At 36.5% G+C, this 23612-nt stretch overlaps 2 protein-coding genes across 3 annotated transcripts; one reads left to right on the top strand and one right to left on the bottom strand.

Moving 5' to 3' along the window:
* Positions 1 to 2333: 2333 nt before the first annotated feature.
* entpd6 (ectonucleoside triphosphate diphosphohydrolase 6) lies at positions 2334 to 18372 on the top strand. Of its 2 annotated transcripts, none has more exons than XM_037782157.1 (14): positions 2334 to 2487; positions 4341 to 4632; positions 5781 to 5857; positions 7140 to 7283; positions 8615 to 8690; positions 12385 to 12420; positions 12680 to 12768; positions 13127 to 13206; positions 14463 to 14527; positions 14905 to 15006; positions 15101 to 15241; positions 15368 to 15424; positions 15726 to 15838; positions 16678 to 18372. In XM_037782157.1, exons 2-14 carry the CDS (start codon positions 4386 to 4388, stop codon positions 16759 to 16761), a joined length of 1311 nt encoding a protein of 436 aa, XP_037638085.1. In that variant the 5' UTR covers positions 2334 to 2487; positions 4341 to 4385; the 3' UTR covers positions 16762 to 18372. The 2 variants fall into 2 exon arrangements, with proteins under 2 accessions (XP_037638085.1, XP_037638084.1); XM_037782156.1 differs by having other exon boundaries at positions 2349 to 2487; positions 4338 to 4632.
* Positions 18373 to 19556: 1184 nt separating this feature from the next.
* LOC119495577 (barrier-to-autointegration factor-like) lies at positions 19557 to 22096 on the bottom strand. Its single transcript, XM_037782214.1, has 4 exons — positions 22067 to 22096; positions 20849 to 20976; positions 19986 to 20136; positions 19557 to 19905 (listed from the first exon to the last, which is right to left on the bottom strand). The coding sequence occupies exons 2-3, from the start codon at positions 20969 to 20971 to the stop codon at positions 19990 to 19992; spliced, it is 270 nt and encodes an 89-aa protein (XP_037638142.1). The 5' UTR covers positions 20972 to 20976; positions 22067 to 22096; the 3' UTR covers positions 19557 to 19905; positions 19986 to 19989.
* Positions 22097 to 23612: the final 1516 nt, after the last annotated feature.

Genomic DNA, 23612 nt, shown 5'->3' with positions numbered 1-23612 from the left:
CTTACTAAAACCTTTGTAGACTCTATGTGCTTTGTGTTATTTCTATCTGCTTTGGCACAGTTGTAGTCGAGGAGTTGCTGAATGAATTCAGTGGCATCTCTGTGCATGGCATCATTGCTATAATGGTGTTATCCACTGTCTAATCAAGGATAAAAATTTACATTTTTCCTTTGGTTCATCACAATTTACTCAGGCATAGTAACAGTCACAATGTTACTGACACTGGGGATGAATTCTCTGTGGTCTTATCTATCGTTAGAGACCAAGATCATGCATATAGACCTGGTAGTTGTGGAGCTATTCTTGATGTTTAATTTTACTTGTGCATGTACAACGGAGCTTCTGCACATTTTAAAATGTCAGTTAATCCATTGAAACTGTCTCCCAGCAGGTTGTGTTGGTGTGTTTCTGCAGCCCTCCGTGACAGGATGACCAGTGTGTCGTCTCTCTGCAGCTGCTGCAGCCTGCAGATGATGATAATAATCAGAGATAAATAAGATGCAGCAGCCTAATAAGGCTCAGAAAATAAGGCAGCTCAGTCCAGATGTCCCCGCTGCGTCTCCTAATCCACGCTCAACTCCTACAAGATGAAAGTACAATCTTCTATCAATTATTATCCAAACATACTGAATTATAGCTCCAGAAATCCCTCAAATTATTCCCTAATAATCCTCCTGATGGGATCACATGACCCAGATACATCAGTCCCATGACCTGCAGCTCAGCCTCCTCTTCATCTCCACATTTATATCAGAAAGTATCTGATCAAACAAACAACACTCATTTATCTATTTAACATTTAGCAGAATTTAACTTCATTAGTGGCTCATTAAGAGTAAATTAACCCTAATTATTACATGTTCTCTCTATTCATGTTGGTCTTTATTGACTTTATTATTTACTCCACATTCATGGTGTCTTTTATTCAGTCTGACTTCTCATTCAGTCAACGTTTAAAGCTGCCAGTTCTTGTAAAAAAAAAAGAATTCAAGAACAATGACAAAGAGGTCTATAAAAATATACAAATGTTAATGAAAATGTACATGAACAGTTCAAAGTTGTAAAAGTGTCTGAACGTAAAAGTGTCTGACTCTGCAGGACGACGACGACGATGAGGATGTTCTGTCCTCCATCACTGTGATGAAGATTACACAACCATTAACCTCCATTAACTGATCATATAAAGAGCTGCTTACAGGTCACATGACAGGAAGAGGAGCAGGACGAGGAGGAGAGAGGAGGAGGAGGAAGAAGGAGGAAGAGAAGAGGAGGAGGAAGAAGGAGGAAGAGAGGAGGAGGAGGAGGAGGAAGAGGAGGAGGAGGAGCAACAGGAGGAGAGAGGAGGAGGAGGAAGAAGGAGGAAGAGAGGAGGAGGAGGAGGAGGAGGAGGAGGAAGAGGAGGAGTTTTTTAAACCCTCAGATTTGTTGCTTATTTGTTATTTGTTAAATTTATGACTTTACACTCATAATATGACTTTTTTTCTCGGAATATTATGACTTTATTCTCGAAATTTCAGATTTTTTTTTTTCCCTCAATGTGGCCCTAATACTCCGTCGTAGAAATCTGAAGGATTGCCACCAAAACTGAAAAGAATTTGTATTTTCTGTTTTTTTTTTATTTCCATATTACAATAACTTTCTTGGCATCAGACTTACTAAAATAATATAACATTATAATATACAAATAATACAAAAATGTGTCCAACAAGTAAAATAATCATATATGTATATTAAAAAAGAATCATAAAACAAATGTGTTATTATTTTTTTCAATAGACTTTAAAGGTCCCATATCATGCTCATTTTCAGGTTCATACTAGTATTTTGTATTTCTACTAGAACATGTTTACATGCTGTAATGTTAAAAAAACAACTTTATTTTCCTCATAATGTCTGCCTGAATATACCTGTATTTACCCTCTCTGTCTGAAACGCTCCATTTTAGTGCATTTCAACGGAATTGCAACGGAATTGCGTTGCTAGGCAACAGCTTGGGTCCATGTTTACTTCCTGTCAGCTGATGACATGCACATACACTGCAACAGGAAATAAACTTGGACACATTTAGAATGTTTACGTTTAAAACCCTGAAAGGATCTATATATTGTATATTTGTGACATCACAAATGGACAGAAATCCTATAACGGCTTGTTTCAAACGCACAATTTCTAAATACGGGCTGTGTGTGTTTCTCCGTATATTGAGCGTTTTGATAGTTTAACAGTATTTATAAAGCACTTAAACCTGCTTCATAATATAAAAGACATGAAAATCTCACTTTTTTACAATATGAGACCTTTAATGTAAAACAGAAGTGTTATTGTTCTCGTGTTTTCAGCCACGTTACCAGCTCCGTTCAGAGTGACGTCATCAGACGGCGCCGTGTTGTTGTCAGTAGAGTCCAGTAGAGTTTAGTAGAGTTCAGCAGCAGTAGAGACACAATGAAGTGATTATTTAACGGAGCAGCTGCTGACGGGTTCGGCTCGGTACGTAAACACCCGGTTCTCACGGTTTGTCCTGTTTCTCCAGCTGTTAAAGCTGTTAGCATGCTGCTAGTTAGCTCCTCATGCTAACATGCTAACCTTCAGCTAGCTAACTGTTAGCATGCTGCTAGTTAGCTCCTCATGCTAACATGCTAACCTTTAAATGTCCTTTAAACAACTTTCACGATATCAAGACAGGGCAGCTTTATGTGTGGAGCACATTTCAGCAACAGGGCAATTCAAAGTGCTTTACATGAACATTCAAGGACATTAAGACATAATTAAAACCTTAAAAAAAAACATAAAAACATTAAAGATTAGAAAATAAAAGCTGGGATAGAAGCTAAAATAGAATATAACACACAAGAGTAAAGGCTCTAGTGCAGTATATAAGATCATTATCTGGTTTAATAAAAGGCAGCAGCAAACAGGAAAGTTTGAAGCTTTGATTTAAATTAGTAGTGCTGTCAAAATGTTCACTTTCTAACATCATTCATATGAAAAAATAAAGACATTCGATATAAAAACAATAGGACTATATTCTATTGCACATGGTTTAATAATGGAATACTGACAGTTGGCCAATTACTTAATAAAAATGGTTATTTATTATTATATAAAGAATTTCTTGCAAGGCACAAGACACACACACAAATCCAATCATGACAAAAACAGTCAGGAATTTATCTATTGTATGTTACCTCCTTCTATCCCATGCTTTAGAAAGATATTCAGAAAATACAAAAAACATTATCAAAAAGATTAATTCATGGTTTATTTAATAGGGACCAATAAAATGTACATAGACAACTTAAAAACAGCTATCTGATGCCAGTGGCATAGGCAAGGCAAGGCAAGGCAGCTTTATTTGTAGAGCACATTTCAGCAGCAGGGCAATTCAAAGTGCTTTACATAAACATTCAAGAACATTGCGATAACGTGCAGAAGAACATTAAGACATAATTAAAACAGTTATAAAAACATTAAAGATTAGAAAATAAATCAAGCTAAAAATAAAAACTAGGATAGAAGCTGAAATAGAATATAACACACAAGATTAAAATCTCCAGTGCAGTATAAGATCATTATCAGGAACGTTTTAAGCTTTGATTTAAAAAGAACTCAGAGTTGGAGTTGATCCTGCAGGTTTCTGGGAGCTTGTTCCAAATATTTGGTGCATAAAAACTGAACGCTGCTTCTGCATGTTTAGTTGTGACTCTGAGGACTCTAAGCAGACCTGATCCAGATGACCTGAGAGGTCTGGATGGTTCAGAACATAGCAGAAGATCAGAAATGTATTTTGGCCATAAACCATTTAGTGCTTTAATAAACAGCAGCAGTATTTTGAAATCAATTCTCTGAGAGACATATAGATATCTAATGGACGTTTTGAAACAAAAGTGAGTGAGTTAATATCCTGTTATAATAGTAGCTACTTACTAAAGTTTAGTGACTAAACAGAGCAACTTATTATGATTCCATGCCAAACTCCATTCAAATATCTGCCAATTTAATATCATGTATTCTGTTCTTATTTTTATCCAATTTTATCAGTTAAAAAACTTTTCCAGGAAATAGTTTTAATGACAGAAATGGCTAGCTGCTAACTGGTTGCTGTTTTCAGGTTTCTCAGATTTTTCCAGCTACTAACTAGCTTTCAAGAATTCAAAGAATCCAAGTTGTTCCCTCCTCCTTGAAACACCTCGTGTGAATATATGTAGAGTATGTATGATGCAGTAGTCGCAGCTCCTTAATAATCAGAGCAACTTGCATTTACACACAAAACACCAAACAGATTTAATTTGAATAGGTCGTATTTTCAGCAAACCAAGTATTTTCTTTGATTCCTCCAGCAGACTCTCAGGATGCAGCTCTTGTAGCTCCACACAGAATGAGTCGTGATGAAGAGACCAAAGTTGGCCGGAGTGTTCCTCTTTGTGGGCTGCCTGCTCGCCTACCTGATGTTTGTGAAGCGTCACTACTCCGCCACAAAGCCCAGACTACCTCCCTACTACCAGCCCGGCTCGGACCAGCTCACAGACGATAGGCCCGCCTCTGCTGGACGGAGCTTCCAGTATGGCATCATGTTTGACGCTGGGAGCACTGGGACCAGAATCCATGTCTTCAAGTTCCAGATCGAGAACAATGGTACAGTAGTGGGATATTGTATTAATATTGGCATATCTTCTTTAATTCATCCAATAGGCAAAGTGAAGCCCAAGATGCAGCTGTTTTAACCCAAATTGAAATAATTCAAGTGAATATTTTAATGTCCTGTTGCAGTAAACAGAGCAACTAATATGATTCCATGCCAAACTCCATTCAAATATCTGCCAATTTATTATCAGCTTGCATGAAAATTGATGAGGAATATTGGTGTATTTTCTTTAATTCCTTAATTAATGCCTATTTGAATGTCCTGTTGCTGTTGTGATTCCACACCAAACTCCATTCAAATATCTGCCAATTTAATTATGTGTTGTAACCTAAGTATGCAGTGTAGATCAGAGCACAGTACTGAATGTAGCAATGCTTTCTGGGACTTGTAGTTCTCCTCTCCTGAAGTTTTCTGAACTTTTGTTTTTAAAGTTTTTTGGGGGGGGTTTCTTTATGTTTTGGGAGCTGACTTACTAATATTTGGATCAGATACTAATATTGTGAACAGAGGCTGATATGAAACAGGATATTTGGAGGTTAAACCTCTGTAGTCGATGCTAAATGGATTCATATGGATCCTTTCAGATTAAATTGTAAAGGTTTATAGAGCAGGCCTCACTGAACTGCTTTTAGTGTATTTAAAATCCAAACATTAATTACCAGCTGTGAATCCCAGCAGACAAGAGGAGCTTTCAGCTGTAAGTCCTGCTCTGCTGTGGAGCTGCTGCCAGAGTCAAAATGGACACAAACTCATTAGTGCGTTTTAGAGGTTTTTGGTTTATTAGGCTTAGAGAAAGTTTCCTGCGGAGCTCGGCCAAATGCCTTCGTTATCGCATTTAACTGCTAAGCTAAATCACACAGGCTGAGTGCTGTTTTGGCTCCTTTGTTAGCATCAGAGCTAACCGGACTAATGGAAGCACCTGTTAGTTATACAGACTGGGATTGTCATTAAGAGCTTAATGACAGCTCAAATGTAGGCGCAGGTCCAGGGTCAGCCAGTTAAATTAAATGTGGTTGTAAAACACTGAGGCATCAGGACTTATTGCCTTTCTTTCATCATTTCAGACACAAACCGAGCCCTTTAATATCTCTTTATGGTGAAGCTTATAGATGTGTGTTTTATGTCATGTTTCCTGCAGAAGCTCCCAAACTGGCCCACGAGACTTTCAGAGCCATCAAACCTGGACTGTCTGCGTACGCTGATGAGCCAGAGAAGGTCGGTTTTACTACTTGATGGTATTTACTTGCTAAATGAAATGAATTTTGGGTACAACAAAAGACGGACTGTCCACCAGTGAATTCCATTTCTGAACTGAATGAGATAAATTAGCAGCTATACGAATGCTGTAGAGCTGAAACGGTTAGTTCAATAATCAATTAGTCGATCGCCAGAAAATTGATCCGCAACAATTGTGATGATCAAGTCATTTTTTTAGCAACAATGGCAAAAGTTGAAGAGCTCCAACTTCTAACATGTCAACATTTTCTGGTTTTCTGTAAAAAAAATATGACAAAAATGTCCAAAGAATAGGTGTGAAATATCCCGAAATTTTGCAAAAAAACGTTTTGAAAATTTTCTGAAAATGAGTAGTAAAATATGTGAAAAATTATTGGAAAATATCCTAAAAATATGTCAAAATGTGCGAAACAAATCAGAAAAACAAGTGGAAAATATCCTAAAGATATGTGAATAATATCAGAGAGATTAATGTAAAAAATCTGAAAAATATGTGAAAAATGTCAGAAAATTATTAGTAAAATTTGTGAAAAATATCAGGGAAATTATTGGAAAATGTCCTAAAAATATGTGAAATTAGTTTGAGAAATATGTGAAAAATATCTGAAAGTTATTGGAAAATATCCCAAAAATATGTGAAAAATGTGCAGAAAATATGTGAAAAATATCTGAAAATTATCCCAAAAATGTCCTAAGATTATTAGTAAAATATGTGAAGAATATAAATGAGAAATGTCAGCAAAATATCAGAGGAGACAGTTTGGATTAAACTAGAAACTTGAATGTGCTAATGATGACAAAACTACAAAATATACATAGAATTAATATATAAAATGTATATGCAAATTATGTCTGTCAAACTTAACACATAACATTCTGTTTTTCTTCTATCACGGTAAACTGAATGTCTCTGAGAGAGTTGAAGGGAGGCAAAGATACTGAAGGAGGTGAATTTGAGTCAAAGATGGAGTCACAATTCGGTGAAACAGGAAACACATGTTGATATCATTCAGAGTGACTTCATCATCTCTGATGTCATCACAATAAACGTCCAGAAACCCACTTAGAAATCAAAGAGAAAAGCAGTTTTCTTCAGTCTCACAGTAATCCAGTGATAGTTGTCTGTACGGTGACACTAAGACAGGAGCTGATCACAGATCACAGATGTTAATGGAGATGCTTTGACTACATGGAGGCTAATATACACTAAAGGGCACCTCGCTGTAGCTGACCTCCTGTCTGTCTCCTCCCGTGTGTCCAGTGTACATCAGGAATCACAGAGCTCCTGGAGGTGGCCAAGTCCAGCATCCCATCCTCCATGTGGACCATCACCCCCGTGGTCCTGAAGGCCACGGCGGGCCTGCGCCTGCTGCCTGGAGAGAAGGCCAAACACCTGCTGGACACGGTGAGACTCGCAATCCAGTTTATTCACAGTTTATTGTCTGAGGAGGTCTTCCGATCCGACACAGACCTGTTGAACCTGAACCTGATGTGCATGGATCGACTTAGAAAATAAAACATCCCCCGATCCTAAAGGGGCCGAGGACAGTCCCAGACCTGATCCAAACTGGCAGCAGGGTGATGGGGACAGTATTTTTAACTGAACACAGCAGTTTTTTTACAGCAACATGTTAAAGATCAAATCAAACATCCGTCCTGAAGGTGATCAATCACTTAAACATCCGTGTATAATAATCAATAATCTGCTGGTGTTCTCCATCACATTCAGCTGCTCTGCTGCATTATGCAAGTAGTAGAGTTGCTTTAGCTAATATCCTCACAGGAAGCTAATGCTGATGATGAAGAGGAGGAGGAGGCTCTTCATCATCGTGATGTCCAAAAAAGAGAAAGTCTATTAAAGCTTTTAAGTAATCAGTAATAACAGGACTACAGCAGTGAGCCAGAATGTGATTTAATCTGAAGCTTTGCTCTTATTATCAGACTGGTCTTGAATCAGCCAAACACAGAGCTGATTACACAGAGAGGGGATATAAATATGATTATATTAAAATATAATAACACATTAACACAGAGATATGTAATGCACCGCATGTCTTTGTGGTTCTTTATCGTGAAGAAGAAGTGGAAAAATTTCCGAAAATTATCAGAAAAGTATTGGTCAAATGTGTTAAATAATTCCCAAAAATATGTGAAACATATCAGAAAAATAAATTAAAAAATGTGCAAAATATATTAAAAATATGTCAGAAAAATATGTGAAAAAAGTCTGAAAATGATTAGTAATATATATGTAAAGTATACAATAAACAACTTATTATGACCACTTTCTGTAAGTTTTATATATATTGTTTGAAATCAGTCACAAAAAGTCTTTGTTTTGTTTTGTTTTCACTTTTTAGTGTGTTATATATAATATATAGTTATAGTTATTATATATTATTATATACAGTATATTATAGTTACAGTTAGTTATATAAAAGAAGAAGAGTGTTTCACTAAATGTTGAACTGTTCCTGTAAGAGTGAAAAAAAACACACACACAAAAACACAGCCATTAGTAATAATTTGCTAATGACACTAATAATGTAAAATAGCAGATATAAACAAATGTTTGAATTGCAGGATGTTTGAGGACCCTCCACATGTTTGTACCACCTCAAAGTCTCACTTTATTTTCAGTCTTAAAGTTCCCAGAGAGAGAGGTTTGGTGTTTAGGTTTATTAATTAACAATCAGCCAGTTAATGCGTTTACTCTGTGCTTCCCTTTGTGTCCAGGTGAGGACGCTGTTTCTGGAGTCTCCGTTTCTGTCCAGAGACGACAGTGTGTCCATCATGGACGGCACCGATGAAGGTACGAAGTCCTTAAACCGTCTATAAAGTATGTTTATATAATAACATATATAATGTGTGGTGTGTTGACGCTGTTCACTACCTGCTCAGGTACTCTGTTTACTACCTGCTCAGGTGCTCTGTTCACTACCTGCTCAGGCACTCTGTTCACTACCTGCTCAGGTACTCGGTATACTACCTGCTCAGGTGCTCTGTTCACTACCTGCTCAGGTACTCTGTTCACTCCCTGCTCACGTACTCTGTTCACTACTTGCTCAGGTCAGGTACTCTGTTCACTATCTGCTCAGGTCAGGTACTCTGTTCACTACCTGCTCAGGTACTCGGTATACTACCTGCTCAGGTGCTCTGTTCACTTCCTGCTCAGGTACTCTGTTCACTACCTGCTCAGGTACTCTGTTCACTACCTGCTCAGGTACTCTGTTCACTACGTGTTCAGGTACTCTGTTCACTACGTGTTCAGGTACTCTGTTCACTACCTGCTCAGGTACTCTGTACACTACCTGCTCAGGTACTCTGTTCACTACGTGCTCATGTACTCTGTACACTGCGTGCTCAGGTACTTTGTTCACTACCTGCTCAGGTACTCTGTTCACTACCTGCTCAGGTACTCTGTTCACTACCTGCTCAGGTACTCTGTTCACTTCCTGCTCCGGTACTCTGTTCACTACCTGCCCAGGTACTCTGTATACTACCTGCTCAGGTACTCTGTTCACTACCTGCTCAGGTACTCTGTTTACTACCTGCTCAGGTACACTGTTCACTACCTGCTCAGGTACTCTGTATACTACCTGCTCAGGTACTCTGTTCACTACCTGCTCAGGTTCTCTATTCACTACCTGCTCATGTTCACTACCTGCTCAGGTACTCTCAATCCTTGCTCAGGTACACTGTTCACTACCTGCTCATGTTCACTACCTGCTCAGGTACTCTGTATACTACCTGCTCAGGTACTCTGTTCACTGCCTGCTCAGGTACACTGTTCACTACCTGCTCATGTTCACTACCCGCTCAGGTACTCTGTATACTACCTGCTCAGGTACTCTGTTCACTACCTGCTGGTTAACATAGTGAAGTATTTAGCAGCTGAAAAGACAGATATTTCCCTCAGAAGGTGGTGGAGACCAAAAACAGAGAGAATATTGGACTCAGATTCTTCAGGTGACACAAACACAAAGTCTCCTGATGAATCATCACGTCTTTCTACAAGTTTAACATAAAACCACCATAAAATCAGTTAGTGTAGCTTTAATGTAACCTGAAGAGACAGAAACATAGAACAGTATTAAAGTAGATCATATAAAATTAAAAACGTTGGTATTTCAAAGCTGATCAGCATTAATGTATTAATATTAATTAATGTAACCACTGTGTAAAAACAGCTGAATGTTCCTGTAAGAGTTTCCTGTGACCTCTCATACGGTCTCATACTGAACATGATCCTCATCTCTTTATAAGTTTATTAGATTATAGAGACTTTGTGCGTCTCTACATCTCCTCATCGTTTCATTTGTTTAATCCGTGAAGCCGCTCGCATGATTCTCCTCCTCCTCCTTCTGTTCCTCCTCCTCAGAGGTCCCACTCTGATTTCCCCAACGAAAACCGCCAATATGGAGGATTAAACAATATGGAGGATTAGAATTAGTGAAAAATGTCTGAAAAATATCTGGAAAATATCAAAGAAATATTAGTAAAATATGTGAACAAATTTGTGAAAAAAATTCCCAAATTATGTGAAAAATATCCCCAAAAATGGCGAAAAACAAATGTTAAAAAATATCCCAAAAATATATTAAAAATGCCTGAAAATTATTAGTAAAATATGTGAAAAAAGTAGTGAAAATATTTCCCAAAATATCCAAACAATATCAGAAAAATATGTTAAAATTATTAGTAAAGTATGTGAAAAAAGTAGTGAAATTATTCCAAAAAACACGTGAAAAATATTCCAAAATGTCGGAAAAATATGTTGAAAAATATCTCAAAAATATGTGAAAATTATTAGTAATGTATATGAAAAAAATAGTGAAAAACTTGTGAAAAATATCCTAAAAATTTCAGAAAAATATTTTTAAAAATATCCAAAAATATGTGAAAAAAGTCCTGAAAAATTTATGAAAATTGTGTGAAACATATCCAAAACATGTCGAAAAATTGTGTAAAAAAGTTCCAAAAATATATATAAAAAATGTCAGAAATTATTAGTAAAATATGTAAAAAAAGTAGTGAAAAACAAATTGCTGCGTTTATAGTTTTGTTCAGTGTATGTATATTTATTAAAAACTGACATTTGTAGACAGTCAGCCAATGGTGAAATGATGCAGACTTCGAAGAGTTGCTTTATATACCTGAGGTAGGTGGAAATGACCTGTATAGTAGATACAACAGTGATGATATTCACATGTTGAAAACGGTGTATTTAAACTGTAAAAACTATAATTTCCAGGTACAGTGGGTGTTTAGTGTTACAGGGTTACTGACACTATGTGGCTGTGTTCATCAGACTGATGTTAGTAGTTTGATTCCTGCTTCCTTTATGAACTTATTGATATTATTATTATTATTATATGGATCCAGATGGGAACCCCTCAGCTGCCAGATGTTGCCTCCTGGTTGACCTTTCTTCTTCTTCTGTGCCATCACAATGCACAGAGGACAGAAGATATATATATATAGGAATGTTGGTTCTGTGCTTTAAATGCTCGCTCTGTATGGACACAAAGCTCGCCCACTTATAATCCAATCCTTTTTAAAGTAGTTCATACAAGCAATTATGGCCGTGTGGGATAATGTCCCACTTAATCTTGAAGAGGGGAGGGAGGGAGGACGATTATCTCCCCGTTTATTCCTGAGGCTGAAATGTTTTCTCCTTCCCTCTGAGTGGGATCAGCTCGTTACGCCCATAAATGTCTTTTAATGATTACTGAATTAACTTCTTATCCCGCTCCACTTTTCCTCTAATGGACAGATTCCTGCTCCCTTTCAGGAGTCCGAGCGGCTTCCATCAGCCTTATTACGGCTGCCACAGTCTGCCGTTCTTGGCCTGGATGCTGCTCATCCCTCGCTGAGATTACCCTCCGAGCGCCCCGAATGGAGGCGACTTATTGTTAATGCAGGGGGCGGCGGGGTGCTAAGTGCCGGTGTTTAGCTTCCTGACCTAAAGCCGAGTCTCTCTCCGGCGTTCGCTCTTGTTTGTTTTGTTTGGAGAATTGCTTCTTAGAGTTTAATGTTAAAGCTCGTATGATACAGTTTCTATGAAGCCCTTTAATCATCCGCGGCTGCATGCGGGCGGGGTCAGAGGTCGCTGGTAAAAGGCTCTAATGCACGTAGCTGAGTGACTGACACTAATGTTGTCTTTGAGTTGACCTCAATAAGCAGATCTCTCTTTAGATCTTTTCACTATTCATGTTTAAATTATTAACTTTATCAAACGTCTCCTCTGTGTATACAGGAGGAGGACACAGTCTCATGAACTCTAAATTACTGATTAATCGATTAGAAAATTGATAAATGTCGAGTAACGTTCAGCTTTTATATTGATGTTCTTCTTTCCTTCAATAATAACTCTTCTAACAGAGATAAAAACTAGCGCTAACATGTTATTATCACGTTTACTTTGACAGCCCTAGTTGAAATATAAAATATGAAGCATCTTTGAATTTAAATATTGTTGATTAAACTCTGTTTTCTCCGTTCAGGGATTTCTGCCTGGATCACCGTCAACTTCCTCACTGGTGAGAGCACACACACACACACACACACACACACGCACACAAACACAAACACAAACGCACACACACACGTACACACACGTACACACACGTACAGTATACACTAACAGGAAGAGGAAGAGTTGGTGTGTTCTCATGCAAGAGTGGTTGTAAGATTAATGTTGTGTGTAACCAGATTAATGTGGACCACAATAGTGATTACCTGTTATTGGATTATACTGCAGCTCTCTGTTTCTCATAATCTCCCCCCCCCCCCCCCCAGGTGATCTTCACAGTACTGACTCGTCCACAGTGGGGATGTTGGATTTGGGGGGTGGGTCGACTCAGATCACCTTCAGCCCTCAGGACGAGGTGAGGTTCTCTCTACCATTGTTTTCTTATGGGGGAGAGCGTTGGCACCCAACTAGGACCCTTGGTGTGGCACACCATATAAAATTGTCGAACGCTGCAAAGTTGAATTATTTCAACTCAATTGGCGCTGACCTTTCACAGCTCAACCAATGAGATGTCAGCTGTATTTGGCGTGTAGAGAGTGATGGAAAAAAAACATTCTCCTGTTGCACAGCGAGACGTTTCATTCACCCCAACTCAAAATTTTACTGACTTTTTTTTTTTTTACCTTTTTTTCAGACATTTTATTTAGTAAGAAATTACTAATAATTAATAATTAAATCAGCTCAAAGACTCATGATTTTGTTTTTGTGTGCAGAAAACCATCCAGATGTCACCCATCGACTACATCAGATCCTTCCAGATGTTCAACAACACACACACTGTCTACACTCACAGGTACACACACACACACACACACACACACAAACACACGCAAAAAACATTGTTTTTCATGCACTGGTCAGTTTACAGATTTTGGGCTATATAGCTTCCATAAGTGGTCTTCTTTCAGACTACTGAAAAAAAACATTTATTTTACTACTTTGTTTATTTGTGTCTGTAGATTTCTACTGAGGGGGTAATATAGTAAAATATGTGATAAAATGTCTGAAAAATATAAGTAAAATTTGTAAAAAAATGTCTGAAACATATTAGTAAAATATGTGTAAGATGTCCGAAAAACATTAGTAGAATAAGTCCTGAATATTATTAATAAAATATGTGAAGAATGTCCAAAAATTATTTGTAAAATATGTCCGAAAAATATTTTTGAAAAATGTCTAAAAAATATTAGTAAAAATGTGAAAATTGACAGAAAAATATTTGTAAACTGTCTTGGAATATTAGTAAAATATGTGGAAAATGTTCGAAAAATATTAGTAAAATATGTCCCAAAAATATTGGTAAAATATGTGAAAAATGGCTGGAAAATAATAGTAAAATATTGCCAAAAAATACTTATAAAATATTGCCAAAAAATACTAGTAAAATATGTGTAAAATGGCCAAAAATGATTAGTAAAATATGTGAAAAATGTTCGAAGAATATTATAAAAATATTGGTTAAATATGTGAAAAATGTCCATCAAATATTTGTGAAAACTCTCCGAAAAATATTTGTAAAATATGTGAAAAATATCCCCAAAATATTAGTAAAATATGTGAAAAATGTCCGTAATATATTACTAAAATATGTGAAAAATATCCTGAAAAATATTAGTAGAACATGTCTGAAAAATATCAGTAAACTATGTGAAAATATCCGAAAAATATTAGTTAAATATGTGAAAAATGTCCAAAAAATATTAGTAAAATATGTGAAATATCCGAATAATAAAACCAAAAGTTAGCATTAGATAATGCCTCATGTGCATATTTAAACATAACATTTTCAGAAAACTTTTAATGCAAAAAAAATATTATCTTAGTGTCAGTAATCAACCGGTGAATGGTGATATCATCATCATGGTGATAACTAGTAGTTAAACCTGGAGTGTCTCCTCTTAATAACTGAGATAAAGATGATGACTCTGACTTTAGGTTTCTTTTGGTGTGTAATTTAAGTGTTAATCAAAATAGTTTCAGATGAATTCTCTGTTGATTGAGTTATTGATTTATAAATAAATAAGTGATAATGATAAATCCTCTCTGCAGTTATCTGGGTCTCGGTCTGATGTCGGCTCGACTCGCCGTCTTAGGAGGCGTCGACGCTTCACCCCGTACGTACCTTTATTCTTACTCTTGTTTTTCAGTTTGCTTTCATCTCTGCCTTTTATAACCCCCCTCTCTCACACACACACACACACACACACACACACACGCGCGCAGAGATAAATAAGCCATTATCTAATCTTTTAATAACACAGCAAGATTAATTCCTTGCCTGCCAGCTGTTGCTGCGATTTAGCTGCTGTAAGAAGCTGCAGCCCAGATCCACTCTGCTGTCTGTCTGTGTGTCTGTCTGTCTGTGTACAGAGAGTGGACAAAATAACAGAAACACCATCTAGTTCATGACTTTGTGTTTCTTTTGCTGAGTAATCACATGTTTTTATATATATGTGTGTGTGTGTGTGTGTGTGTGTGTGTGTGTGAGCAGTAGGGGGCAGCACTGAGCTGGTCAGCCCCTGCCTTGCTCCAGAGTCCTCGGGCAGCTGGGAGCACGCTGACGTCATCTACACTGTGAAGGGACAGAAGGCAGGTGAGGTCCATAGAGTGATTTGATTGGTTGTTTTGGTTACCCATCATGCAGTGGGAGCGTGTAGGAACCCTGTGTTTGTGTGTGTGTGTTTCAGGGGAGCCGGTCTACGAGGCGTGTCTGACCAAAGTGGAGAAGGTTCTGTACAGGAAGGTGGTGAAAGTGTCCGAGGCCGCAGACGTGGACTTCTACGCCTTCTCCTACTACTACGACCGTGCCGTCGACCTCGGGGTCATTGGTACGAAGCTAATGCTAATAATGATAATAATAATAATCTGTGATGTATTCAGGAAAGTCTCCTGTTTGAATCATCAGAACTAAACATGAACAGCTGAGTTAGAGATGTGATGTGTTGTGTGTTCAGAGGAGAAGAAGGGAGGAACCATTCAAGTGGCCGATTACATCAGCGCAGCTAAAAGAGGTGAGCAGACGGCGCCATCCAGCGGTCAACACGGTCAACTACACTATGTTTGTTATATTTTTCACATATTTTACAAATATTTTTGGGACATTTTTCACATATTTTTCAATCATATTTCACATAATTTACAAATATTTTTCGGACATTTTTCACATATTTTACTAATATTTTTGTCATTTTTCAAATATTTTTCAGACATATTTTACATATTTTTCACATATTTTACTAATATTTTTGGGATATTTTTCACAAATTTTTCAGACGTATTTTACTAATAGATCAACATGTGATGTTGTCTCAGTGTGCAGCGGTCGGCCCCTTAGTTCTCTGCAGAGTCCCTTCCTCTGTCTGGACCTGGTCTACATCTCAGTCCTGCTGCAGGAGCTTGGATTCCCCCCAGACAAACAATTCAAGGTGAGGAACACCACAGAGTCTGGACCAACACAGAGTCTGGACTCAGAGTCTTTTTCCACATATTTTACTGAGATTTTTTCACTAATATTTTACTAATATTTTTCACAAATATTTTTCACGTATTTTATTATTATTTTTCACATATTTTTATGACATTTTTTTTTTACAAATTTTACTAATATTTTTATGACATTTTTTATATATTTCACTATTATTTTTTGGATCTTTTCAAATGTTTTACTCTTTTTTTTTTTTTTACATATTTTCCTAATATTTTAAAGACATTTTCACATATTTTACTATTTTTTCAGACATTTTCCACATAATGTAGTATTATTTTTTGCACTTTTTCAAATATTTTACTTTTTTTCTGAGATATTTTACTAATATTTTTCTCTAATATTTTTCTGATGTTTTTTAACTGATTTTAGTCAGATTTTGGGGATTTTTCTTTTCACAATATATTAGCAGTATTTTTTGGACATATTTTACAAATATTTTTCACAAATATTTTACTCATATTTTTAGGACATTTTTCTACATATTTTACTAATATTTTTAATATATTTTACTAATATTTTTCACTAATTATATTTTTAGGATATTTTTCACATATTTTACTATTTTTCACAAATATGTTTCTAATAATTTTCAGACATTTTTCACATATTTTACTAACATTTTTGGGAAAGTTTTCACATATATTACCAATATTTTTTGGACAAATTTAACAAGTATTTTTGGAAATTTTTTGGATGGAGTCTGGACCCAGAGTCCGGACCATAGTGTGTTTAATCAGGGTCTAACCCATCTTCTGTGTGTGTGTTTGTGCGTTGCAGCTGGCGAGGACGATCAACCAGGTGGAAACCAGTTGGGCTCTGGGAGCAACTTTTCATTACATCGAGTCCCTGAAGAGACACTGAAGCTTTTATTGTGAAAAACCTCACAAAGATCCTGAATGTCCTGAGGAGATCCTGGACTTCTCAAGGTGACCTCATACAGTACCCACACACATGACATCAGTATGACATCATGTGTGACCGTCCAATCAGATGCTCTGCTGCTCCTCCGACTGTTTTCATATTTAAGCTCTGAACAAAGTGACCTCATGGAAACACTCAACCTCAAAGGCAGCCGTGGAAAGTACTCGGTAGTACTGTAATTTTGAGGTACTTGAGTATTTCCATTTTCTGCTACTTTACTTCTTTACATTTATTTAACTGACAGCTTTAGTTACTTTTCAGGTGAAGATTTAACGTGTTAAACATGTGATCAGTTTAAAAGATATGATGCTTTCTTATAAATTAAACTACATTTAAGGATATAAAATAGTTATAATTAGTTCTACCTGGACAACATTAAAATGCTGCTTACATAAATGCATCAATAATAATATTCTAATAATATATATAGAACACTGAGTAGGGTCACTTTGAATAAGGAGTATTTTCTAAGTACATTTTGATGATAATACTTTTGTACTTTTACTTTAAAGCATTTAGGGGGATCTATTGGCAGGAATGTAAAATAATATTCATAACTATGTTTTCATTAGTGTATAATCAGCTGAAAATCAGAATCATTGTGTTTTTGTTAGCTAATAATGAGTCCTTCGTATCTACATAGGGAGCGGGTCCTCTTCACAGAGTCCGTCATGTTTCTACAGTAGTCCAGAACGGACAAACCAAAGTTTCAGTTGTTTACAATCCGCAAATGTATTGCTAGATGTCACCAGATTCTAAACACTGCTCCTTTAAGATGAATGCATGTTTCACAAAAATCACAAGTTGCGTAAATTTACAAGTTTTATTCTCTTAAATTTACGACTTTAATCCAACAGAATATCTGAGTTTTTCTTGTAAATTTACGACTTTAATCTCACAGAATATCTGAGTTTTTCTTGTAAATTTACAAGTATTTTTCTAGTAAATTTGTGACTTTAATTTCATAAATTCAGAGTTTTTCCTCTGAATATTACCCTCCTCCTCTGGCTCTGTAATATATATATTTTTACCTACAGTGTCGCTGATACGCCGTCGTAGTATTCGGCCGATCTGGTTCATAAAGGGGGATTATAGCAGCATGTCTTTATTTTGAATCTGTTCATTATTTGTACTGATATTGAATGTTTGTGCCAAAAATATGAACCGTTTTTTTTACAGATTTTACTGACAGACGTTTATAACATCATTTATGACTCTAACATATTTGGAGGATCGTTTATTTAAAACGGTCGCTCTGTGAAAACACAGTAAAGAATCGTTAATTAGAATCAGATGTCACACAGTCGTATTGTCGATCATCTCACACTCTCCCAGTTCAACCAGTAAACAAAGACACTGGGTTCATGTCTCTGACCTCATGATGATTTACTCTGTTTGATTGTTTTCACGATGAAGGACTTCCTGTTTTTATGTGTGTTTGGTACAAAATCTGCAATAAACAGACGTGAATGTTTCTCTGAGCTTTGGTTATATTTAGATTTTATTTCAAACATGTAAGAATAAACAAGAATAATAAACTAAATAAATCCATATTACATGTCTGAAGTTCTATGGTCCTAACCCTTTTCTATAACTTCAATAATTAACTTAATGTTCATTATATCCAGCATAACTGAACTATTTACCTTTAGTACATAGCTTAAATAATTCCCAAATATCTCAACTAATATAATAATATAATAATAACTACAGGACGTTGAAAGAAAAGGGTTTAAAATTTTCAGGCTGATAGAAAATAATTATTTCACTAAGATACTAAGATACGACACTACATTTACAGTACCTACAGTACATATTGATGCCAATACTTCTGTACTTTTAAACATTTTGAATGCAGTACTTTTACATGTAAAGAGTACTTTTACACTGTGGTAATAGTACTTTTACTGCAGTAAAATATGGGAGTACTTCTTCCTCCACTGGCTGATATCTGTAAAGGCTTCTTGTTCTGGTCACAGCCACCGAGGGGCGCTAACATGGCTGTGGACTATTATTCTGTAGTTTAGCATCAGGAGGTCATATATGGAGGACAGAACCTGCCAAAAAAGATAAATAAATAAATGACTCAATAATTAAATGTTATTAAATGTGGAAAAAATAATATTAAAAATAAATGTAACCATTAATTAATTGATAAAATGTGACAAATTGATATTTGTTTTAATTTGTTTCTTTATTTATTTATCATTGTATATATTCCCTTATTTATTTACTCCTCTGTTTAATTTCATTTATTCATATATTTATTTTTAAATGTATTTATATATTTTTGCATTTATTTTTTAATTATTTTATATTTCTTTTTAAATGCATGTTTATACGTTGATAAATAATAAATACGTTTGGGGAAATAAATAGGGTGAAATGCAAAGGGAAATCCTGCAGAAATAATTAAAAAAAAAGCAAAAATACATAAATATTTACATGCATTTACTAAATAAAGTAATTAAAAAATGTATACAAATAAATACATAAATAAAAAGGAAAATTAAACAGAAGAGTAAACAAATAAGGGAATTAATACAAATATAAATAAATAAAGAAGCAAATTAAAACAAACACATTTTTCTCACATTTTATCAATTAATTAATGGCTACATTTATTTTTAATATTTTTTCTACACAATTATCAACTAATTTATTCATTTATTTTTGATATTGGCAGGTTCTGTCCTCCACAGACACAAGATGGACAAAACAGAAAAATACTTCTCTATTGTACAACATTTATTTAGTGTTGCTTCTTTTCTTGTGAAATACTGCAAACTGAATGAAACACGACCTCGTTGACGTTGATTTAATGTGTCACCAGCTTACAGGTTCCGTAGAGACCCTGAACGCACCACCAGCTATTCAGACACAAAGCTTTTATTCAACTTTCCCCAAAGAAACAAGCTCATAAAAACAGAAAACAAACACCTGTGATGTCACAGCGAGCTGGCGTCAAGCCGGCTGAAATGCTTTAAAGCCAACAGAGTTATGAGCTGTAATTGAAGCTTCAGACGCAGGAAGTGAGGAGCTCGGGATGAACAGGAAGAGGCGGGGTCTCTGGTGAAGAGGCGGGGTCTCTGGTGAAGAGGCGGGGTCTCTGGTGAAGAGGCGGAGTCTCTGGTGAAGAGGCGGGGTCTCTGGTGAGGAGGCGGAGTCTCAGAGGTTGTTGTCACACCACTCCCTCAGACAGTCATAGCACAATCCGGCCTGACGGATGGTCGCGCCGCTGGCATCCTTCAGCCAATTGGTAAACCCCCCGCGGTCTCTATTTAGCCTCAGGAACTGACCCAGAACTGCGTCGGCCTGGAAACACACAGAAAATACATTAATTATACACAGTAAATACATTACAATCACACAGAGAACATGAAAAAAAACACAGAAAATACATTAAAAAAATCACACAGAAAACATGAAAAAATTTAAAATACATGGAAAAAAACGTAGAAAATATATATATAAAAAAACACATTTAAAACACAAAAAAAACTGGGAAAACAGAAAAAAAACAAAAATTCAAAACCCATAAAAAATAAAAAATTCACGAAAGACACAAACAAAAAAATACATCAAAAACACAAAAAACGAGACAAACACAAAAATATATATATAGAAACAAAACACGCGGAAAACTAAATGAAAAAATACACAAAAAAAACATGCACACAAAAACTCACATTAAAAAAAAACATGAAAATCACACACACAAAAAAAGAAGAACGTGGATCAGATTCATCAAAGAGTCTGAGATTCAAGTTTACAATAAAAGTTATTAAACTGATTCAAATTTGAATTTATAAAAAGGTCTTTATTATATGAGTTTACATGGCTGAAAGCCCTGGAAAAGGCAAATAAGTGGACCTTTGAGTTGGGACTGTCAGGTTTACTGACACAACTCAGAGTTGAATATGAATTTTATAGAGAAAATATCGACAGTTTAAAACGATAATAAAATAATTGATCATCTCAAATACATGACGGATGTAAACGCCGTAGTTTTGTGTGTTTCGTTCACCCTGTTGAAGCCCTGCTGCTCCAGCTTCGACGCCCGACTCTCTCCGATGCCCGGCAGACACCTCACCGACTTGTTTCCCATCGGCTCGCTGACAAACAGTCGGTGTTTCAGAGTGGTCGACATCCTCGCTGCAAAATATTAAAATAGGTAAAAACTACAGCAAGACGTCACAACAGATGATTGAGTCCTGACTGCGTTATAGATTATTAATTAATTTAAATAATTTCTCTAATAAAAATAAGATCTGGTTCCAGTTTTTGAAATGTTCAGATTTGTTAATTTTCTCTGTTTCATCTCAGTTTAAATAAAAAGTTGAACATTTATAATCTTTATATTTCATAACTAGAGTTTCTCTGATGTGGAAATGTGCTGCTTTTCTCTGTTTTCTGTGAAAGTAAAACAGCAAATATTAACGTGTGAGAAACATTCAATTAAAATATTAAAACCGAAACAATTCATCAATTCTCTAATCAATTAATTTCCTGTTGATCAATATTTTCAGCGCTAATAGGAGAAAAATTTTATTATTAGTATTTAAATGACTACTCAGGCCATAACTAAATCTTGAAAAGAAAATTATATAAAAATATATCAAATTAAAAGGAATAAAATAATTTTTTAAAAAGGATGGAAAAACGTGTTTGTAGATTTTAGGTTTATATTTTTACTTTAATATTCAGATCAGATTTTACGTCTGTACAGGAAAAAAAACTCTCTTATATAAGTTTATTATAATTTAAAGCATATTTCAGATGCAGTGGTGGAAGAAGTACTGAGATCCTAGTACTAGTACCACACTGAAAATACTCCACTACAAGTAAAAGTTCTGCATTCAACACTTTTTACTGGATCATCAGATGAATGTAGTTGAGTAAATGTAATTAGTTACTCTCCAGTACTGTTCAGTCATGATGTCATCACTAGCTGATCAATCTGATATTAATTATCGATTTATCAGTTGTTTAGGGCTAAATGGGGCTTTTATTTTGTACTACAAAATTAAACAAATCAGAGATCAGACAGCTGGAGTCTCTCTCCCAGTGAAACCAGTAGAACCAGACTGCAGATCTCCTGCTGGATCTGGTTCAGACTCTACCTGCTGGATCTGATTCAGACTCTACCTGCTGGATCTGGTCCAGACTCTACCTGCTGGATCTTGTTCAGACTCTACCTGCTGGATCTTGTCCAGACTCTACCTGCTTCACAAAGAGGCTTTACCTGCTGAAGGTTGACCGGTTTCACGTGTTGAGGATCAGGTTGGTTCAGACAGACAGACTGACAGAGACACAGAGACAGAGAGAGACAGAGACACAGAGACAGACACACAGACACAGAGAGACAGAGACAGAGACACCGACACAGAGAGACAGAGACAGAGACACCGACACAGAGACAGAGAGACACAGAGACACAGAGACAGAGACAGAGACACCGACACAGAGAGACAGAGACAGATAGACAGAGACACAGAGACAGAGACAGACACAGAGAAAGAGACACAGAGACAGAGACAGAGACAGAGAGACACAGAGACAGATACACAGACAGAGACAGAGAGACACAGAGACAGAGACACAGAGAGAGAGACACAGAGACAGAGAGACACAGAGAGACAGAGACACAGAGACAGAGACACGGAGACAGAGACACAGAGACAGAGACACAGAGACACAGAGAGACAGAGACACAGAGACAGAGACACAGACAAAGACACAGAGACACAGAGAGACAGAGACAGAGAGACAGAGACACAAAAACAGGTTAAACTTCATCACAACTGAACTCAAACTATAAATAACACATTAAACATCACCTGAGAGTTACCTGAAGCGGCAGGAAGCGGTGTGACTAAACTGAGACTCAGAAAACACCTCAAACTCCTCGAGGAAGCCTCCCGCCACAAATAAACTTTACTTGTTCTAACAGAACAGGTAGACGTTTTATTCTGAAGCCCGGAAAAACGAGCCGCGTCAAGCTGACTCGTTGAAAGATAAGATCAGATATTCCTATATTAGTCCCACAGTGGGGACATTTGCAGTGTACAGCAGCAAAAGGGATAGTGCAAAAAACAAGATGCATCAGCTAACACAGTAAAAAAGAGCTAAACAAGATTGATAAAAAAAATCCTCCTCTGCTACTATCGGTATATGAATAAATGCACCAAACCTGACTATATTTTTGACTAAATCTAGACTGCTGTCTACGGTGCACTGCAGGGGGTTTTAGAGTCTTAAGAAAGTTTTCAAACATGATTAATTGTTAAAATTAAGTAACATTTTGAGATTAAATATACTCCGAATTAATGTCTGGTACCTAATCATGCAAAAACTATATGGGTCATGCTTTTACAGGATCAAGTGGGTTCAGACCGACAGACTGACAGAGACACAGAGACAGAGAGACAGAGACACAGAGACAGAGAGACAGAGAGACATAGACACAAAGACACAGAGAGAGAGACAGAGAGACAGAGGCAGAGAGACAGAGAGACAGAGACAGAGAGACAGAGACACAGAGACACAGAGACACAGAGAGACAGAGACAGAGAGACAGAGAGACATAGACACGAAGACACAGAGACAGAGAGACACAGAGAGACAGAGACAGAGAGACACAGAGAGACAGAGATACAGAGACACAGACAGAGAGACACAGAGACACAGAGACACAGAGACAGAGAGACAGAGACACAGAGACACAGAGAGACAGAGACAGAGACACAGAGACAGACACACAGAGACAGAGACACAGAGACAGAGAGACA

This window comes from Sebastes umbrosus, chromosome 10 (genome assembly GCF_015220745.1).
Source record: "Sebastes umbrosus isolate fSebUmb1 chromosome 10, fSebUmb1.pri, whole genome shotgun sequence".
In the NCBI taxonomy this organism is placed as follows: domain Eukaryota; kingdom Metazoa; phylum Chordata; class Actinopteri; order Perciformes; family Sebastidae; genus Sebastes; species Sebastes umbrosus.
Note: the sequence above shows the minus strand (reverse complement) of the source record. Positions and strands in the feature narration are given on the sequence as shown.